At 44.8% G+C, this 21609-nt stretch overlaps 1 protein-coding gene across 1 annotated transcript in view; it reads left to right on the top strand.

The window, feature by feature from the left end:
• Window positions 1-21609, top strand: part of LOC131890718 (MAM domain-containing glycosylphosphatidylinositol anchor protein 1-like) — a gene marked incomplete in the record, with an annotated part of 45333 nt that overhangs the window by 22842 nt on the left and 882 nt on the right. The window contains 5 exon segments of the mRNA XM_059240125.1: window positions 6573-6904; window positions 7283-7417; window positions 7883-8033; window positions 18245-18342; window positions 20556-20730. Coding sequence (XP_059096108.1) covers window positions 6573-6904; window positions 7283-7417; window positions 7883-8033; window positions 18245-18342; window positions 20556-20730 — 891 coding nt within the window.

Raw genomic sequence — 21609 nt, 5'->3', positions numbered from 1 at the left:
GGGAGGGGAAGACACTTTGAAGTGAAAAAGAGACTAGGTAGAAAGATAGAGAAAAAGATCCAGGGAAAGAGGAAGCTGGGGGGAGGGGGGAGAGAGAACAGGAGGACGAGAGGCCGATTTTTATGGTCTGTTTAGGTCCATGACCTGGAACTAGTGTTCCAATTGGAGCCAATTCCATTATTGTCAGAACAGAGTTTGTGGGCCAACCTCTGAGTGGGAAATGAATCCGAATCTTCTGACGAAAATGAGGTGCGTCCTTCCTTAAGGAAAGTCGGAAGAGACCGGGCGACGAGTTACGAAATGAGCTGCCATTTCCAACTCTGAGAACCCGCCATTGGACCACCACCACTACTACTACCAACACTGCCACCAACACTACAACGACTTACCAACCCACGATGAAGAAAGGGTTTCCTTCGCCCATGTGGCTTCAAAGGCTGAAAGTTTTTTAATTACGATTTAATGGCATCTTTCTCCTTCAGAGCAATCATGCTTGTTCCTACTGAGCTCTAAGACAACTCTCAGGACAACTGTCCTTTCAAACGATATATAAAAAAACCAAGAGGGCTGCCACCAAGGTTCGTCCCATTAGATGTGTGTGGAAGAATGACGTCTTTTTTTCTTTTTTCTCCAACTTTTATCAAAGAAATTGTCCTTAGCACAGATAGAAGGGAAGAGACGGGGAGAAAGAGGGACTGAAAACTTCTTCCTTGGACCATCATCCTCCACTTTGGATTCGGACCAAGTTGCCTTCCTCCCTTGAAGCCCGCTCGAAACGGCACATGTGCGAATTTGAGCCGAAAGCAAGGAAGAATGAAGTGGGTGGCATATTGTCCAGACAATCCGATCTAGATTGGAGGAATTGAAAAGGAAAAATCTCGACTTGATCTGAACCATTTCACACTCAGATTCATTCTTGTGGCTAAGCTTCGCTCAAGAGTTATATGCCAAGAAGCATCGGTATAATATTCCCATGACTCCGGGAGGAAACCAAAGCCCCAATTTGTCGAAATATCCTGGAAATTGGTCCTCGATTCATAACTAATGAGCACTAGAGCATTTCAAATACCGAGAGGGAATTGGAGCTGTTCCTTGAACAAGGGGAGAGAGGATATTAGAAGACGTGAGCTTTCTTGCGAAAGTTATTAAGAAGCGGGGGAATATAAGTAGACCCGCGAAGTGGGGCCGAGCCTGTCGTGCTTCATGGTCTCATTTTCAACGATGATCTGGCCACTCACTACTACTATCTTTTACTCGAGAACTGAATTCGGTGGGTGGGTGAATGAGCTTCGCAACCATTTTAGCTCGACTAGTGGATGAATATAGTGGCTAATTCTTTTCATCCCACAAGAGTAGAGAGGGAAAAGTTTACACGGGAAAAAGTTTTTCATTTACACCTCTAGGACGCAGTTCGTGGTTCAAGCGGCTTCTGGTGTTCAAAATGGCTTGAATGGCTTGTTCTTCTTTGCTTGGTACAGCACACAATATGGAGAAGGTTGTGTACTGCATAGTGTAGTTCATGCCTTCGGAGTCTTTTGTCGCAAGGTTCTCCTAAAAACACACAGTATTCACTACAGTACCGCCGTACACTACAGGGTGGAAAGAAATTAAGGGCCCCGTTTGGTGCCCACTGAAATGTTTCTCCCCACCCAAATATGTGGTACGTTTGATTTTGTGGAATCTAAGGTTTTCATTATGGAGGACAATTATAAAACCTGGTGCCAGGTGGTTGTTTCTTAATTCGTTCTTGCATAAAGTTTCTCAAATATGACCCAACTCCCTCGGCCTCTTGTCAGCCTTCAGCATGTCCGTAGCTTTGGCTTTGACCTCAAGACTGTTCTCACTTGGCATTTACGGACCTGAACTTTTTCCTAAACTAGGATCTTGTATGATATGGCACAAGTATTTTTCAGTAAAGAAAACATTAGTTTAATGCTATCAGGCAAATCTTTGAGCGAGGGGAAACAATTGCAGGAGTCATCCAAATGGTCTTTAATTTATTTCCACCCTGTATGTCTGTAGCATTGTGGTACACGGGGAAAACGGCTCATTCCATGCTTTTCCTCGCACCCGTGTCGTGTTCTGTAGTAGTTGCAGCAACAGCATTTCCTCTAAGGGCAACAGTGGGACAAGTCTAAATTATTGTGTCATTTCATTGTTCAGACAAATAAGGAAATTAGCAGGATCCCGGTGGATCTCGTTGGCTGAAACAAAAGAAACAAGACAGCTAAGGAACCACCAAACGTGGGAAAAAACGACAAGAAAATGGCCTCGTTGTTAAAGTTGATGATATCTTTGTACGAAAACGGGAAAAAGTTTGTCCTTGCTTGGTAGTTGGTAGAGAAGTCGGAGAGTCAGTTTTCGCAAATCTCTTTAAATGTCATGTTAAAGAGACTCGTGTTCCAATCGTTGTTGGGAGAAAAAGGATCGTTCTTTCCTTCCAAAACGGGGCTTTTCTTGGTCAAACTATTTCATCTGAGTTTTGCACACGCACACGCACTAAATGCCTGTTGGTGGCAATTTAACGTTGTGCCTTTAATTGAACGAACCAAAGGCTGCTTTCTCACTCAATTTGGTGGTTAGTTCAACTAAATGAAATCTGTTGAGTGCCAAATAGGTAAAAGCGAGCACTTGGTTTTCCTTACCTTCAAAGGCCAATTCAAACAAGAAATGTTTATTTTCGCAAGCAATATCAATGGTGGGCACGAGCAGAAGGGGTTTATGACCACTTGAGTAAGCCCTTCAGGTGAGTGCCATAGTATCCAAGATTGTCGCGAGGTAATCTGCTAAAATCCCCCACCTTCCTTTGACCTTCTCACCGTCTCGAGCCTCTTCTCTAAGGCCGCAAAGGTCGTCTTGCGGATTGCCGTCACCGTAGGTGTCGACGAAACCTTCAATGTCGGAAGCCACTGTAGTATCTGTGAGACTTTGAATTGGTAGATTTTAAAGGTGGCCTTGTGTTTGAAGAGGACTTGTTTTCCCACCCAGTGCTCAGGGCTGAGGAGGAGTGCCGAAAAGGCTTCAGGCCATGTGTGGCCTTTTACGGCGTGGCTATTAAAAGGAATGAGAGTGACAATTTGTTACCTATACCGTGGAGTTGGTGAAGGTTGCTTTTCGCTAGCTGCCAAAACACTTGTTTGACCAAACTGGGAAATCCTTTCCTAAAACTCTGATTTGAGGCTAACTTTCATTCGTTAGAAAAGACTTGACGTCTTAGTAGGCCATGAAAGAGGCCAAGAGGATTTCATAAACTGCGAGGAATGAATGGAACTATTCCCATTTATGTGGGATAGTTACGAGCGGAGTTTTGCCGTTGCGTCCAAATTATGAGCAAAGTCATGTCAAGCACTTTGGCAGTGGGCAAGTTGCCGCCAGCCCACTCCAATGGAAATTGGTCTGTGAGCTGCGCTCGTTAAAAAGAAATTGCACTCACTCACACTTTTAAAAGAACCTCAAAAGATTTGACTTAATGTCCCTTTGACACGTCAGGATCGAGCCCAAGAAGCGCCTCGGCAACCGCGACCAGCGAATCCAAGAGCTCGGATAAAAGGCCATTGGTCTTCATACTTAGCTCTGACGTGCATGGTTCCTTCTCACTACAAACCATTCGTAGGCCAAGGGCACATTGACTCTTCAATGCTCCATTCCCCGGCCTTGGTGTATAATCAAGTTGCAATCACCTTCTCCTAATGCTAGCACAATAAGCGCTCCTTCCAAGTTTAGACACAAGAGTACAACCTATTGTAGACACATGTTTGGCTTGAACCATTATTGACATGAGGTAGAAAGCATTGCTGAATCATGGCGGCGAGATCTCATCCCAAGTGGTGGAAATGTACCAACGAGCGAGTTGGTAGTCAAATGAAGGCGAAAGAGTGATAACGGGGGCTCATTTTTCAACTTCAACCTACTATGTAGAGCATTCCCTTCAAGGCACTTCATGATTGGTTAGCGGAACTTGGTCCGGACTAACTCTCATGAGATCAGGGTTCCGGTTCGTTTTTTCTGGGGCTGGGATAGGGATGGAGCGGAAAATGCACAGTGCAAGTAAACTATGTCAAGTTATTTCATCTTCTGCTAATCTCCCACTCTTATTCCACATGAGGTTGCATGCCCTGTCCGTGCCATGGCTTATGACAGCCTTAATTTAACATTCCCAGACAGTCCCATGGGTCACAAGGAAGGATTTTGCAACCCTGGAAAAATGAAATTGGCTAAGAGCATGAACGAGTTCGTACTCTGAGCGAGCAGCTCTCTGTGAGTCTGTGGACTGTCGGTAATGGTAGGAAATACTCTACGGTATGTGGAGAGCGAAAAAGGCATTCCTTCTGCCACAGCAGTACACATTTTTCTGATGAATCGCAAATTCTCATGAAGGGCCCATAAAATTTGTAACGGATCTCCTCGAGCTCGAGGAGGATGGCTTTTATGCCAAGCAAGTAGGTCATCTTATTCGACCGCAAAACCCCACGATGGTATCCCATACTCGAACGAATAAGAAGGATCCATAATGACTCCGAGCTCTCCCATCAGCCATATCTACGTAGACTACGTGGAGTGAGGACGATCGGTAGTGGTCTACAACTCAAGGCTGTTGGCCTCATTAAATTGTAACTTAATCAACCACACGAATTCTGGAACAAAAACAAACGGATGATTTCTGTCAACCATGCGACTTTCAGGTTGGAACCAGCGTTCTAATGTACAGGGGAACAACCATTAACATCCATCGCTTCCGACTATAGATTGAGCCGATATATCGCGGCCATTTGTCATGGCTCTTTTACGAGCTTCTAAAAAATATGGACCAACCACGGAAAGGTACACAATACGCTTACGAAAATGTACATGGACGTACATGATGTTGGCTTGTTTTATTGGAAAGTACGCTTTCGTTCCAAACGAGTCTGATTGGTTGGATCTAGATGAGTTTAGCATAAAGTTCGTGTCATTACATTAAACCTTCAAGCTGGTGGAAAGGTCAAACAATGGCAAGTTCATTCCGTTGTCCTCTGTTTTCTTTACGAAAGAGGCTCTCTCTCTCTCTCTTTCTTTCTCTAAGCAGTATTATCAATAGAGCGCAGTTTCGTGAGGGTCTCTTGAGAGCTAGTCAGAACGGGATTGCTACGTATATTATTAAGTTGTGTAGGATGAATTGCTTCTTCGTGCATGAGATAAGCTATAAGGAAGAGAAAGGAAAAGGCGGTCAAATTAGCCCTGATTCCTCGAAGGCAGGAAATGTGAAACAACAAGTGACTTAATGATCCCCTTCGGTGACAAAGAAGCGCCAAGGGCAAATCAAGGCTCGCTGGCTCAGATGTGACAGCAATCAAATAGCTTGAGTTTCCTTTCTCAAGAGCTATTGTCGACATAAATTGAGAGAATGCCACCTTTGTCATCACCATCACCATCATTATCATCATCGGTGTTAGTATCATACTGTTTATTGCAACGACATGGTGGTGAATACTTTCAGCATGAACGATCATTGGATGATTTCAAAGTTGGTTCTCAGCTACGAAAACATACGAGAACGTACAAAGTATGACTCCTGCTGTCAGTTAATCTAGGTTTATGACGTGCCTCATATCCGCTCGAGGATTTGCACGCCAATTCCAGGTCGAATCGTAAACTTTTGCTCCACTCACTTGAGAGCCAATGTGCTGGCCCAGACCGAGTATGCACATGAGATCAGTAACGTCTGGGAAAAACTCGCTGGTGTGCACCCCCGCAAAATGTACGTAGTTGTACGTACTGTCCCTAGGATGTGGCGTGAGGAGCAATCCACGCTCATCCACTGTCTTTGTTCCAGTCTGTCTTGGAATTGACACTAATTGTGTAATTTGTGGACTCCCAGGTTGAGCGAATAAACTTAGTAACCAAGCAATGCTACCTACGCGTGCACCGTTTTCCATGCCACCGTACGAACCTCAAGCTTTAGGATGAGAGGATGGGTGTCTGTGTGTGCCGTGCAAAGTGTTCCCCCAAATGTAATTAGTTTGATTGCTCCTCCCCGAATAACTTTATGAGGGAGTGTAAAGGGCAACAAAATAAAGGGAAAGAGATTGAGGCTGTGTACTACTCTAAGGTATGGTACCCATGTTAGTCCAACTCCTGTCACAAATGGTTTCACTTGGCTTTTACACACTTACACGATGGTATCATTGTCGGAACTGGCACAGCTAGTGCTCCTCTACTTACATGAAACAGTTGAGAAGTCTACCCAGTCTTGCCTCTACTGCAGCCATAAGCAATAACGATGATGGAGATATCTGGTCCAGAGGAAGATGGAGAGAAGCTTCTCAAATATCCTTGTGCCAACAAGATAGCGACACGGTTTCATCACATGAAAAGCTTTCTTCACTAACTGGCTCGCCTACTTGCTTGCTTTCTGGTACATGGTTCCGGGAAAGAGGACCAAGCGGCTGTCAAAAACATCAATACCTTGGCATTTGCAAACCATTTGACACGTGTTGAGGGGCTGCAATTTTGCACAAACAACGTCAATTTTGATGCAACTATGATTTCCGATGACCGATCGTCAAACTTTGTGTATTTCGTCTGCATTCTAGGTACGACCAATGGGTATTACGATTCCCATGCACCGGTGCGGTCCTACCCGAATATCGCCCCACAAATCGTGTCTCCCGACCAGACCTTCCGATCAGAGCTCGGTGATCGCTTGGTTTTGCCGTGTCAAGTGGCCAATCGAGACAAGTTTGTGCTCATGTGGAAACAGGGCAGTCGTTTGCTCACGGCGGGTAAAATGGTGGTTCGCAAGGATTCGCGAATCCGCCTCCGAGACGATTTCTCATTGGAGATCGAAGAACTGCGAGCTGAAGATCAAGATACTTACACATGCGAGATCGACGTCCTTGGCAAGCCCATCTCCATCCAGCATCATGTGAGTAACAAAGGAAATCAGTAATATCAAGTGAAACTATTTAGTTGGCACCAGTTGCCATCAAAGCCGTTCTTCAAACTTCTAATTGGTGGGGGGTGCCCTTGTTCTTGGGCCATTCTTTTGGTCGGCGTTGTTCTCGATCTATCAGCGAATGGAGAAAATCTGCCAATGCCCTCATTTCTACGACTCAATGGGTTCTTCCTCAAGTTGCCAAAGTTGATATGAGTCTTTGACAACCATTTGGCGTAGAATCGTGATAAACTCGCACTGATAAAACCCACCAGCCTCAAGTCCTCCGGGTGGTGCCAATTGAAATAGCCCCACTATAATGAAGACGAGAATGTACTGAATGTTCACCAAGCCCTCTGTTCCTTGTAGGTTGAAGTTCTCGTCCCACCCGCCGTTCAGGCCATGCCTCGTGATGGGATCGTGAGTACACGCAAGGGTGATGATGTGACGCTCCGTTGCAGCGGGAGAGGCAATCCTAATCCTCGGATTACTTGGACCAAAAAGGTGAGTGGAGCTGCTGTGCTCCTGCCCAACCATCCAAACCAACCGGCGAGACTTGCACTCCTCGAAAGGGCTTTGCTTAACAATGGAGCAAAGAGGAAGGGGGAGGCTAACGCATAATAATAGCCATCGAGCCTAGATTGGTGGCATAAAGAGAGGATTAACAACAATCGAATAATACCCGTACATTTCCTCGAGTCCTGGGAGCTCAGGGTCGTTGTCTGGATTAGAGCACTTGGAACAATGACTCTTGAAATGGGATCGTAAAACTGGTTATGTCCCCATTTTGAAAACACTCGTCAATTATACATGTTTTAAAGTCTGACGTTCATGTCTATGCTGAGGAGGATGACAAAAGAATACATCAATTCTTAAACAAAGATGGAACTGGTGACGTAGCTCCTGGAGAGATGCATCAACTTACTTTGCAACAGCCAACGTGAAAAAGGCCAATCTTTACAATTTCAGACTGGCATCCTCCCTTCGCGAAAAACCAGCCAGGAGGGCCTTTCCTTGCTCTTGGAAGATGTTGATCGAGGCCATGGGGGCGTTTACGTGTGCACTGCTACAAATGGTGTCGGTCGACCGGCCATGGCGGAAATCAACGTCCAAGTTAAATGTGAGTTTTTGCTTCACCACCAAACTTGTTTCTGTTGCCACACTTGACGAACATTCGAAGTTTACCGGGATTAATTTTGTTTTAGACTTGGCTAATGAGGTATAATTCCCATCTTATTTGCTTGTTCCGAGTCATCTCCCTTCTCATAGGGAGGCCTTTATTTTAGTCCATTAACGGAGGATCGCTTCCCTTTTGGGAGCCTTTAGGATTGCACCAACCTTCAAAACAAATATGGTTTCCAATTTTCCACGCAGACATGACAGGAAGTGGAACACACCCCTTCCTCGAAAAGGTCGTTGGTGTCGGTTTTGGTTGGTGGCTGGGCTTGTCCTTGTTTGTTCAGGTTGGTCTCATCTTGTGTGGCGACAAGGCAAACCAAGTCAAAGTGAGCCTTACTATTCTCGGAATAGCAAGGCCGTTGGAACTTGGAAGTGCCATGACTGCGTCATCACACGGTGAAATATGACAGAGGCGCAACTTGAAAACGCTACTCAATGCAAACACACCGCGAGGCTATTGGCTTGCTTCGGGTTGGTCATTTTTTGAATAGATCAAACAAAAAGGGACCCGGTGTCTTTTAGAATGGAGGTTCCTTCTTTTGCGTTCTCCAATTAGCATTGACTTTAGAATGAGGCCTTTCCAAGTAACCCACCCAGCTGTATGAATTTCTCTTCGCCACGATGTACATGTAGTTGCTCCTGCCGTTGCAACCGGACACTATTGCAAGCAGGGAAGGAGCAATGCATGGCCTTTTGCATTTGCCCAATAGACTAAATCGTTCAAATATCCGGTTATGCATGCAATGGGCTCGTCTGAAAGGAGTAAGGACCTAGTTGTGGTCATTCGTCTAAAGGAAACACCAGGCTTTTCCACCAGTAAATCATTTGTACAAAAACGCTCTCTTCGTTGAGCCATTATCGGAGTTGTTGTTGTTTTGGTCTTTGAAAAAGGTTGGAAAACAACTATAAACTTGACCACTTCCTTGCCAGACAAAGCGTGACGCTGCTTCCAATTAGCCAAGTTTGCAAAATTAACCGTCCACTTGGCTGAAGGCCTACGAACCCATGAATCAATGTCAAAAAATTCTTTCCGTCGTGAACAGAGGGCTTTCGAAAATGTGCCACGAAAACTTGCATTGGACCGCTTGATGTAGTCCTCCACACAACGTGAATAACCAAGACACACACACACACACACATAAGAATGGCTTCGCATTAATTGAATATAACTATTTGTAAGTGGTGATCTAATCAAAGAAAATGATTACTCTGTACTCGGGGTGACTTTGTCTGTAAATAAGTATCGGTTGTTTCGGGCCTTTTCCCTTATGACCTGATGACCTGACAGCCTGTTGGTTTGTGGTTATTGCCGTTCATGAAGTATGCGTGTGACGATGAGAATGGAGCAAAGAATTGATCTGGCCTTGGCTGTTGCTTGGGCTTGCATTGGGGTATTGGTGAAAGACTTTGGTCACGAGGTGAAAAAAGTTAGCCCTTGCGTCCTTGACTTCTTCCACGCTGTGCTTCATATATGTACGTATAATGTGGAACAATGTGCTACCACAATTTTGTTAACAACTAGTTCCTCTGTACTAGTTCGTCTGTTTCTTATTATGAATAGAGCGGTCTAAATAATTGATGTCCCGTTGTTACATTATGAGCTGACCAAAATAGGGTTGGTGACTTCTTGAATTCATTAAGCACTAAGAAAGCTTGCCATGCTAATTATGATCATAAATCAAGTTAATCATCCTCGAAAAAGACTATAATTTTTGAGTTGTCGGCTTTGTATTGCGGTTTAACTTGTTTATTTCTCAATATCAAGGACTGCAAGCTATCAATCAATCTCCGGCTCATTTCATAGTTGCGTGAACGTGTGTGTTTATGGCGGCAGAGATTGTTTCTTGTTTTCGATGGCTAAGTACATAAATCTGAGCAAATCATGCCCGTTCGTTCCAGCGATCAGTTCGAGGCGAATCAGATCCATTATTGTGATAATCCGGGTTTCCAATTCTGCTGGAGTGGATGGCCGTTTTCTAATACATGAGAACCAGTCAGCGGTTGTTGTACTTTCTCCCCAGCCCCTAGATAAAACCCCTGGATATTATATGCAAATGCAACCTATCAAATACCACAGAGGCCTCGAAACTTCTTCTTCGGCTTCTCCTTCCTCATCTCGTAGCAGAAGTAGTAGTAATAGTACACTCCTTTTCTGTTACCGCTATGCATTGCCAGAGAATATTTTAAAAACTGGAGGCGTACAACTTTTAGGGAAGTTTTTTCCACAACTCATTGTGAGCACAGCAAAAGCAACCCTGCCGCACTGGAATTGTGTTATATTTGGTGTGTGAGTGAGCGGCTCCAAAGGACGAGTGTGTATATGTGCTTGGGTAACCCGAGCTCTTCGTTGGGTTGAATGAGTGTGCAGCCACAAAAACGTTTTACCCTGGAAACAACGCCCATTTCGCCCGAATTGGGGCGTCCAGGGCCGCATTATTAGTGTGACTATTGTATGGATCAGGAGCTTGGGAAAGTTTCCCTAGGACGTAGTATATTCAATGCAGGACTTCCTCTCCAATCGTACAAATTTATTCGCCTCGGTTTCAAAGGTCGTCTAGGCGAACAAACGACCCAAAGAGAAGCTACGCCTGACTGTGAATGGAACATCTCGTGGAACATTTCTTTTCGTCCTACCCTTCACTCTTGTAGGTCGCTTCAGCCAACCTCGTTAGCTCGAAATATGGCAGAACTCGGCGCCGTCATCTCGGTCTTTTCTCTTCGCCCAATCTTGATTCCAGACCCCAAATCTAAACTGAAAACTTTGGGTGGAACAACCGTCAGAGAAGGATCGATTTTTGTGCCCCTCAAAAATCTGCTACCATTATAGCAGAAAGTTCTATTCAAAGGTCCTTGTTCACAGCCGAAGATGGTGACTGCATCTGTTGTTTATGCAAATTGGGCAAATCTTTCATCCGTCGTTCCTCGGCTGAATAGCGAGAAGAACCTCTTGTTTGTTCTTGCTCATGGGTCTCGTTTTCCTGTCCGCCTTTGGACCCGAAGAAAGGAGGAAACACTTTACTGTGTAGTAGCCTGGCCAAGCAGACACCACACTTTCCACCACGTGGCATTGGTTCACTTTGTTGTGCCGTCACATTGTTGGTTCAAGTATTCAAAATGGCTTTCCCAACTTTGGTCCTTTGGTCCAGTCAAGTTGGAGTGAAAAACACTTGGCAAGTTCCAATCGACACGCGAAGGAGCTCTATAGTAGTACTTGTCAATGACCACAGATCGGGATATTTTTTCTGCAACTCGATCGCTTCGATAATTGATCAAGCTATATTTGGCACTGAAATATGATATATTGAAGATCTGTTTCTTGACAAGACTGGGATCATTTCGATAAATAATGGTTTCCACTGAGAAGAAGACCGTTAGAAAAGAGAGGCTTCAAACACGAGACTTGATCATCGTCTTTGGGCTTTGGTATTTATGCAAAACTCGGATCATTTTACTGATAGCCTTCTCCCCTCAAGCAAAACAACATAACTCTTGGGAGCACCCCATAGCGGGAAAACTATGGCAAAAAAAAGAAAAGTCACTCTCATTTCTCAAAGAGTTTGGAAGGAGGGCCTAATCTGTCATAGTCTTGATTAAGAAACTTTTTAAGCTCCCTTGTTCACCCAAACTTTGTCTCTTGTGTAACTTTCAGTCCATTGAACTTTATACACCGAGTCATAAACGGTGTTTGGAGCGCACATTGCCTCTTGTTTGTTGAATAGCAAACTGGCATGCACACCACGGAACACATCCCCATCGAAGTCAGTACGCTCCCAATGAAGGAAGAAGGGGCGGAGAGGAATTCTCAAGTACCCACCACAAAATCTGGCAGAGACATTCTTGTGAAATTTCAATCAGCTCTCTCACTTTTTGCTTGATGACACTTTCCTTGTGTGGAAAACGAAGAGGAATCAACGTCCCAAGTTGAACTGAATTTACTCGTACGTAGATTGTCTCCAGGGAGGCCAGCTTGGCTTGGTCGTTTCTCTTTTTCATGACCAGAATCGAGGTATTCGCCAAGTCTTCCCGAGTTGGTATCATCAAAGTCAAGTTTAGCCGAATAAATGTGGAGTTGCCATGTTGTGGCACGAAGTGGAACATGGCTCTTGGTCATAACGGTGTTCTAGAGTAGCACTCTGTACTTGGATGGAGGGAGGAATCCTCCTGTTTATTCTCAAGTAGGACCATAACTTCTTCAAAACTACCTTTTGCTTGCGGGCTGGGAACTGGCCCAAATGGACCGTTCTTCTTTTTCCTCTCTCGTTCCACATGTCTAGACCGTTCTAAACTTCATCTCAAGACCAGAAAAAGATGAGGTCTTTCTTTCCTCATCCCGGTGTCGGTTCGTTGTGGGTTTATTACATTCTGGGCGGAGAGTGTCAAGGGCACACCCCTGATCCTCGATCTCAATAAGCTTGTCTTCAGGGCTTTGCTTTCATATTTCAATAGAAGGATATCAAAAGACCATCATGCATCGCATGTACTGCCAAGTCCTGGACGTATGATACACACACACACAGCATGCTGTACTGTGTGTACGTAGGACATTTCATTTACAGCGAGGGAGGGACGAAGGGGGAAGGCGACCAACTGAGCTGAAACTTTCGCATAATTGATTATGAAAATCTCATTTTGGAAGATGTCACTCGTGACAAGGCATTATTGCTCCGGTTCTGAGAGAGGCCGAGGGGAATTTTGTTGCTGTTGTTACTGTTGTCGTGCCTCCTTAGGCCATCATCCGAGGGATTCACTACATACCAGAGACCTACAGGGCAGTTCATTTCATGGATGACTAAGAACGAGACTGTCGATGTACATAGGGGATTGCTTACTTACACGGGTTCTCAAGAGGCTTTGGCATCACCCTGTGTCCCACATTGTCCTGTTCAAATTTGCTGACACAAAAGGAGGGACATTGTGTACTGTTGTTCAATCTGGTGTGAATATTACAATGCAATTTCCTCCCTTCGACACTTGAAAAACTCTCTGTATTCTGTGTATACGGTACAGTACAGTCCATTACATATACGTGTATGTAGCATGGTACTAGTGCTTTGGCGAGTCCGAGTGCACTCGAGTCTTTTACTCGATTTTGGAGAAATTGGCTGGACTCGCCAAGAAAAAGAAAATCTTTTTTTCCTAGAATTTCGCAAGACGAGTCTTTTTGCTAGAACTGACTGTAATAAAAGACTCGAAACCGCCAAAAAGTTAAAAAATCAAAGGACGAGTACGAGTACGACTTTTGCCGGAATACTTAGTACTTTTCAAGTGAAAAAACCCATCTGTTATTTTGACGGGTCGGTGGGACGAGGCTGCGATTGTTTCACTCCTATTGGAGTAGTTTTCCAATTCAAACACGTGTTCAACACGATGGCTGGGGTTCAACAAGAATTTCTCATTCCAAGATGATCAATCCAAGATTTCGTATAACGGGCCAAGAAAGTTAGATTTCCAGTTCACTGGTTCTCCAAGATTTCTCAAGAGAACTCGTGTACTCAGTCAGTGAGCGTGTGTGTTCTTCCCTCTGTCTTTCACCCATCCCCCACTTTGCTCTCGCAATCCACGAAGAGTACGAGATTGCCAAGAGACCCAAGGCCAAATGATCAGACAGCAAAACCAATCTGTTCCCTCCAAGTCCCATTCTTTATGCACGAGTTTTCCTATCTGAAAAGTCATTTAGTCTCATAAAAACATGTGAACCAGTCCGGACTGGCTCCTCTTTGATGCCCGTTCACTTTGCAACGAAATGAAACCAGATTTATTGCTTTGGTGCGTAAATGGTTCAATTTGCTCTCCGAATTTTTAAATGTCGCCAGTTTCACCCCAGTAGCTAGTAGCTAAGGACTCGAAAAATGAGCCTGAGTAGCACGATATCGGTTATGAAACAGCTGGAAACGTCGACTGATGCGGGTGCGTTTCGCAACCATTTATAACCAACCCCACTGTTCTTCCCTGTTCTTGTTTATGAGCACTTTCCACAGTTCTATCAGAACCGTCTTGAAGGCCCGCCTTGTTTCAAGTGTTGGTACTGTAATGCCCTCAAAGGATTTGTAACGCAATTTTCTAGCGCTTTATTGCGAGTTGGTAATTAAAAGACTTGGGCCGACTCTTTTGTACTTCAGCGGCATATAAAGCAATTAGACGAGCAAAACACAAACTTGCTTTGCTACGATCGAGCCTCTGGAGCCAACCTGGTCCACTCAATTTGGCACTTTGTGCAAAAAGAATCCCCACGATTAGCCTTGTTGTGTTGGCCCCGATTCGATTACATGGACTAGGCAGGGCCTAATGCCAAAATTAGGCACACACCACAACAGCAGCAACAACCACACCAATAATAATACTAAGAGCAACAACACCAACAACAATATCAACCCGGAAGCAATACGACAGTTCTTTTCTGTCACTTGGGATTCCACTCACGGACATACCAAAATGTGCCGATTAAGCATTTGAAGCCGATGACAAAAATGCACTTGTGAGCAGTCGGTAATAATTGTTGTGAAGTAGGGCTTGATTAGGATCAAGTCGCTTGGCCATTAAGGTTATTGCCAGGACTTGACTCTCAACGGCTCCATAGCCCTCCAAAACTGAGTAAACTAAAAAGAAATATTGCACAGGGCTCACCGTGTTTGCCTAGTTTTGTCTGTCTTTGTTGATCCACTCTCTCTGGAAAAAGATCGAGAACAGTGTCGTGTGGCCATTTCCATTTCATTCATCCTTCCACCCTTAGCTCCTTTTCATCGCATCCCATCGCCCCCTTCTTTCTTCGGGCGGAAGTGCGTGTGTTCCCATTTGCCTTGATCCTCCGAATAGAATGTTCATCCTGGTTCCAAATGCAGTGCTTTCGTATCGAAACACATACACTCACACTCTTACACTCTTCCAACGAATGGGAGACTGGCCAACGAATGGGAAAGGGTGGTTGTAACGAGGGTGTGATCTCTTATAAATCCTAAGGCTCCTTTCTCCACCTCGTTCAGGGATCCCAGATGGACTTGCATCAACCAATACCAAAGGGTGTTTAGAGCTAAATAAATTCAGCGCATCTCGTCCCAAAGCCGTGTTCCCCCGTTCGATTGGGATTGGCCCACCCAGTAATGGCTGAGAAGAAGATCAAGTCAAATTGAGTTTGGATTTTATGGACAGCCCAATGGATCTTGGGTGCTCTTCTCTTCCCTGGTTGATCCTGTTCTTTTTCCTCGATTGAATATCTGAAGCGACGCTCGATTTTCTAGAACAGAAAACCAGCGGAAACAAAGTACTTCAAGATCTTAATTTAGTCATTGACCAAGAAACAAGACAAGAGGCTTTTTGTCCTTAGTTTGATCTCCCCTATAGCTTAGAAGTTCCGAAATGGTAATCTGTGTCTCATTTGGCCGAAACCTCCCTCTTGACACTTAATCAAATAAATGGGACTATTCTTCCTTCTCTGTTCCTCCATGCCAGCCAACTCTCCAACGGTCCCACCACCTCCGTGTTTCTTAGCTTTTTGACAACTTCTTCCTTCACTTTCTTTCTTTCTCTTTCTCTCCGTACTTGGGTCGTTCTTCCTCTTTGTTGGCTCGTCTTCAAACAATCTGTTTCAAGTTTCCACCTGAAGACTAACGACGAGGGTTCGTTCCACTTTGCTGCCATTGGAACATGGGACCTTGCTCTGATTTCCTCTTTTCCTTTCCACTACTCCTTCCCAGGACTCGCTCTCTTTGCTTTCTCTATGGCTTGATGATCGTATTTTCTACTCAATTTCTCTCCAAATTTCCCATGATGAATGAATATTAGCGGGCTTCCTTCGGATCAAAGCGGAACTGAGCCAACCTATTGTGTACCACTCACTCCTTCGGAGCTCATACGTAAAAGAGACCAGAGAAAAGAATGAAATGTGAGATCCTGCGCAAACTCAAATTGAAGCCAATAAATGTTCTATAAGGCAATAAAAGAAGAACTTGAACGAGAAAGTTTTCATCTCTCTAACGGCTTCAGGGCTTCAGTTAGAATGGCACGCACAATGTCAGTGTGCTTGTTGTCTCTGGCCTCAATCTCGACAAGAAACCGCTGTTGTGGGTCTGTGTCTTGATCATAGACGCACAAGCACACACACATGCACACATTCACATATACATTGCAGGCCTTTTTTTTCTCCCGTTACTTATTCTTTTCCATCCGCCATAAATTGTTTGCCTCTCTAGCTTGGGTGCAATACATCTGGGCATAGAAGTCCAGAAGGAAAATATTGATATTGAAGGTCGAAACGCGCAATGTAGTTTGTAATGCATTCAACCCAGATATGTGAGTGTGTGTACATGTGTGTGTGCCTCTCTTTCTTCTTTCTTTCCTTTCGTTGCGGTCAGCAGTCCAAATCTTGCAATTTCAAACCAAAAAGGTCAGGCTTCGAGCACTTGGCATGAGCAATATTATGGAGAAGCCCGGCACTGTCATGTCGAGTTCGGGTGTAACTCTGCAAATCTGAGCCATTCAAACGAAAGTGGAGAGTGAGGATTGTTTGATTTCTACTTTTAAACTATGCTGTTCGAACATGTAACCTTGGAGTGTCTTTGGCCAATTTGAGAAATACAAGCATGGATGCAAGCGAGCATTTCGATTACGAAGAAAGCTACATTTTTGCAAACCCGTCAAATTGGGCCTTTGTCCCCCCCCCAAGCTTCAAATCTGGTTCCTAAACATAATGTTATGCCTCACAATGTGCTGCTTGTTCCATCCGAATCACCAGGCTCTTGTCGAATTTGGGTTTTTGGGTGGCCTGAGCAACCCTTGCAATGCTGCAATCTTGACCATTGGCATTGGTGGTCGTGCTTGGTTGTGATGGTTTCGTGGGCTTCGCAAAGCCATAGTTGCTGAAATCAAATCACGCCTGAGTAATTCTTGTGAACGTGAGGTTCCAACCATTTCGGGATTTTTGCTCGTTCACATCCTCCAAAAACACGTACGGGTTTGAGAGAAGGGGAAAGCCAGTTTTGGGTTGGAATGTCCAAGTGTATTTTGTGGTGTTCACCACCACCTACTCCTCAGAAGTGCCAGCATCTATACGCAGTATGCCCTGACTTTTTTAACTTCACACAAACCTTTTGAAGGGTTTACTTGCCTCAAGTGAGACATTTTCGGCAAATTTATGACACTTTGTCAGAAGTTTCTTTTCAGCACCAATGGCAAGTTTTTTTAACCGTCATTTTTGTATGAAACGGCAAGAATTTTGAACACGTGGTGTGGGATGAAGTTTCTGAAATGCCCTGTCAGTCAGTCAGCCAGCCACTTGATTCAGTCCCACCTCCTCCCAGTACAAGCTCTATCTACTCAAGGACGATGGGAATAGAGCATTCCGTTCCGTTTCGAACCCGTTTGGGACAGTTCCAAGACACTTCCACCTTCTTCGTTGGTTCTTTCTCCCTCTCTCTCTCTCGGTTAGTGTCAAACCACTTTGGAATACAAATGGCTTGTTTTATTTGAGGGGGAAACGTGATTTTAAGTGAGTGCTGTCAGAGCTCTTTTTCCCGTTCAAGTCTCGCCAAGGAACGAATTTGCTGCAAGACTTTACTGTCAATGCACGATATTTGCCAAAAATTACCTAACCCCCGCCTCGCATCTTAGGGTTAATTGAGGCCAGCATAGGTCTTAATCCAAATTCGAAGCCAATCCAACAATGATGACTTATTTGGGAAAGTACAGCCCGAGGATATACGCGTAAGATCTTCTCCAAACTTAGGCCTCTAGTGACAAAGTTCCCATCTTAAAGGCAACGGAAAGTAATTGTGTTCGAGGGAGCGAGTCTGCGATTCTTTTTTAGTTACAATCTCCTCGCTTTGTCGTCTTCATCGTCCACGTCCTCGTCGTGATTGGAAATTTGATTCGATTCGAGAGCGCACGACAACATCTTCAAGGTTGGCTCATCCTCTTGGACTCGTTCCTTCTTGGGTTCGTTCCACTTCCTCCTCATCTACTACATACGTATCAGGTCGACTTCCCTAGCGAATTCAATTAGAAAAAGCTGCTGAATTAGGGAACATGGAACGGTCCAACAACAGGCGGTTTTTTCTGGAGGATTTGTGCCTATTAGAAGCTCGAAGTAGCAATGAGGGCGGTCACAAAAACCTATTTCAATGCATGAACTGAATTCTTTTCTTCTCCGTTTTCTTTCAGATCCACCCGAAATCGAAATCGAACAGAATTGGTATCATCGGGAGGGGAAAATCGAGGTCGAACTCAATTGTAACGTTTACGCGAGGCCAGAGGCAGAGGTAAGTTCCACGCAGTTACGGAGAGCTTTGAGGACATGTGGGTTCAATTAGAGTGGTCTTCTCAATATTTGGCACACACCCTCCAGGTCTTTAAAGCCATTGCCCACATAGTGAGCATAAATAACAAATGTGTTGTAGTATTCTCGGGAGAGAGGGTGCACTCTCTAATCGTTCTTTCTTGGTTCTGATGATGATTCGCATGTTTACTGGTGTGCGCTTAGACCCAATAAGGAACCGGAAAATGTAATACACTTTTGAGGGCTCTGACCGAGGTTCCGTGGGTCCCGCTAATTGGATGGCCAAGTAGATGGTTGTATGAGCGCCGGAGGGAATTTGGTTAAGACACTAATTTCCTCGAGTTTTGCTCATCAAAAAGTTTTCTCCAGCCCTCTCTTTCCCCACCCGAATCTTACTGGCGTTGCTGTGCGCCTGTTCAAACCTGATTCACGTACCTCTTCAAGGAGTAATGGAACCCTCTTGCTGAAGCACGCCAATTGAAGCTGGTCTCGGTTTCCCTGGCAACTGACTCACCCACCTCACTCGCTTTTAGGAGCCCCAACAAGCTCGAAGACCACGAGGTCAAGTTTCGCCTCAATTCCAGCTTAATTTTCTTTTCAAACTTACTTCGACTTCTCTTCCCGGGGAATGTCTTGAAAGTGTCGAAAACTTGTCCCAAAGGCCACAAAAATCCCCGCACAGCCATTTGCCTTAGAGGGAGGCGGAAACGCCGGGGGAAATGGTGAAAAGGCTGGCTACAGCCATTGACAACTTAGCAAAGTTGTCTTTGGGGATGATTCATGAATAGTGCCCAAGTAATGAAGGCAACCTCACGCGTCATCGTGATCAGGATGCTCCTGTACATACATAGTGGTAGGTGTCAAAAGGGTGGCGTTGTTTTCCAGAAGCAACCCTCTCAAAACCAGCGAATCCAATCCGGTTCGAAGGTGAGTGACGATGTCATGTTTGTGATTGAACTGACATTACTCCTCTGGCTTCAGTATCAACCACTACTGTAGATCGGGAGGGTATCGAGGTCTTGGAGAGATGATCTTTTTATTCAGTGACGTCCCTCCCTTTGACCTAAATAAAGGCGTTGGTTGTGTCACTTCTTGGGAATAAGAAATTGTCACTCGTCATCTAGTCTAATGGTCGCTACTAAAAGATCCCCTCGCTTCTTTCCCTCGTCGTGCGTGGTCCCTGTTCTCCCTGTTCTCCCCGTTCTACTCGTTCTACTCGTTCACGTCGTCTTCTTCTTTCGTGCGGATGAAACTCTTCAATGGCCTGGAACCAAGATTGTTGTTTCTCTACCATCTCGGCAATGTTCAGTGGAAGTCTACAGTATATGGGATATATTTGGTGAGAAGACCTCGTTGGATCCCTTCAATGAACCTTCTCGAAAAAGAGCCCTTGGAGTCTTTCGCTTTGCTTTTGTGGGAATCAGGGAAGGAATCACAGAACTTCATCTCCCCACTTTTTTGCTCCTTCCACCGTGTTTCGTTCCTCGTAGTCGGCGGCGGGTGAGGCTAAGCACCCAGATTTATCAGGGCTTAAGAATCCGATGAAATCCATTTTCAGTAGAAAATCGGAAAAATAAAGCTTATGGCAATTCTGAGTCGTCGCTCCATGCAAGCTGTACGTACATACAGGTAGCAGGCACGAGACCTACCTACATAGAATGCAGCCTTTAAGTTGGCTTTGGTGATTCCTCGTATATTTTCTTCAGTAGAGAATAATGCCTCATCTGCTTAGCAGTGCCTATCAGGACAGTGTAGTGAGTATTTCCCAAGAACGGCACTATTGTGTTAGGATGGAATGGGATATAGATTTGATAGAGCCGATATCCATGATTCAAACTGCCTTCATCCTTATCAGATGATTGCGTTGTGATTGAAGATGAAGAAGAAGATTAGCCGTCAAAGGTTGATGTTGTTCAATATATTGGAGCATCTGGTTTCTGAATTCCATTAATTTCACTTGACCCACCGCCAGGGGTGGAACCAACATGGTCCAATTGGATCCACTAATCCGACCAAAATTGGACCAACTCTCTTCCATCAGGACGAGATGGTGGTGGGTGGTCCAAATTTTGGCATGTGCCTCCATTCCTCCTACTTGCACGGCGGGAGTAATTCTATCTAGTATATACCACTTTCTGCTGAAGTAGTAAATCCGTAAAGTATCTAAAATCGATTGCTTTTGTTCCTCTTCCCCAGGTGTTCTGGTATCGCCGTCAGAAGAAGCTCCACGAGACAGATCGTCAATTATTCCAGAGCAAACCCAATCGCGTCACCTTGCACATCAGACAAGTAAATCCCACAGACTTTGGAAACTACTCTTGTCGCGCGGAGAACTCACTGGGCAAAGCCAGAACCTATACTTCACTCTCGGGTAAGTTGTCAGGTGTGAGTGTGTAAGTAAGACTGTACCACACCAGGGAACCCTTAACGTACTCACACTCCCTCACTCTCTCATTCGCTCACACAAAAGACATATCTTTCCGTCATCCACAAGGTTGATTCACTCACCCGTGACTGGCTCTGCTTTCGAAGCTAGCGTAGGCCGTAACAGAACCACTCATTCCTATCATTCATTCCCGGATCTCGTCCTCTGGGACGGACAAAAGCCAAGGAGACATTCAGACACTTGGACGAACTTCACGTCCCTGACAAGAAGAAAAGCTGAAAGATGACTCTGTTAGTTGTGAAATAGAAACAGCACTCTTGACCCTGATCATTGGCAAGTATCATTCCTGATTTTGAGACGTAACGTGCTGAGCGTTTGATCTTGGTGTGAATTATTAATGACCTCCTCACCTCGGATCGAAGGCATTTCCTCTTGCCGGCGTGACCTTCAATGTCAGTTAAAATGGCCCTGACATGATCAGGGTAATGTCTCTTCTGCTCTTTTTAGTTTTCTAAGCACATACTACATACGTACGTAAGAGTACGTACACGTGGAACACACACGGAGAAGAAGGTGGCTTATAACTTCGGACTTGAGATCGGGACCACCGGGTGCACATTCTTGAAGAGTATTTCATGGAATCGTTTGCTTCCATTTCAAAGAAGGCGGTAGTTATTACAACTGGATAGGAGGAAAGGGCAACTATCAACTAAACACTGTCGCAATCCCCAAGGGAACATTACAAGAGGCTGAAATAAACATTCAATTACAAGATGAACGAGGCACTTCGCTTCGGGGCCAAACGTCATTCCCGCTTTTAATCATACATTTGGACATTGCAACACAGCATTTTATTTGTCAGTG

Source organism: Tigriopus californicus, chromosome 11, assembly GCF_007210705.1.
Source record: "Tigriopus californicus strain San Diego chromosome 11, Tcal_SD_v2.1, whole genome shotgun sequence".
Classification (NCBI taxonomy): Eukaryota; Metazoa; Arthropoda; class Copepoda; order Harpacticoida; family Harpacticidae; genus Tigriopus; species Tigriopus californicus.
The sequence above is the reverse complement of the archived record's forward strand: the minus strand, read 5'-3'. Positions and strand labels throughout refer to the sequence as shown.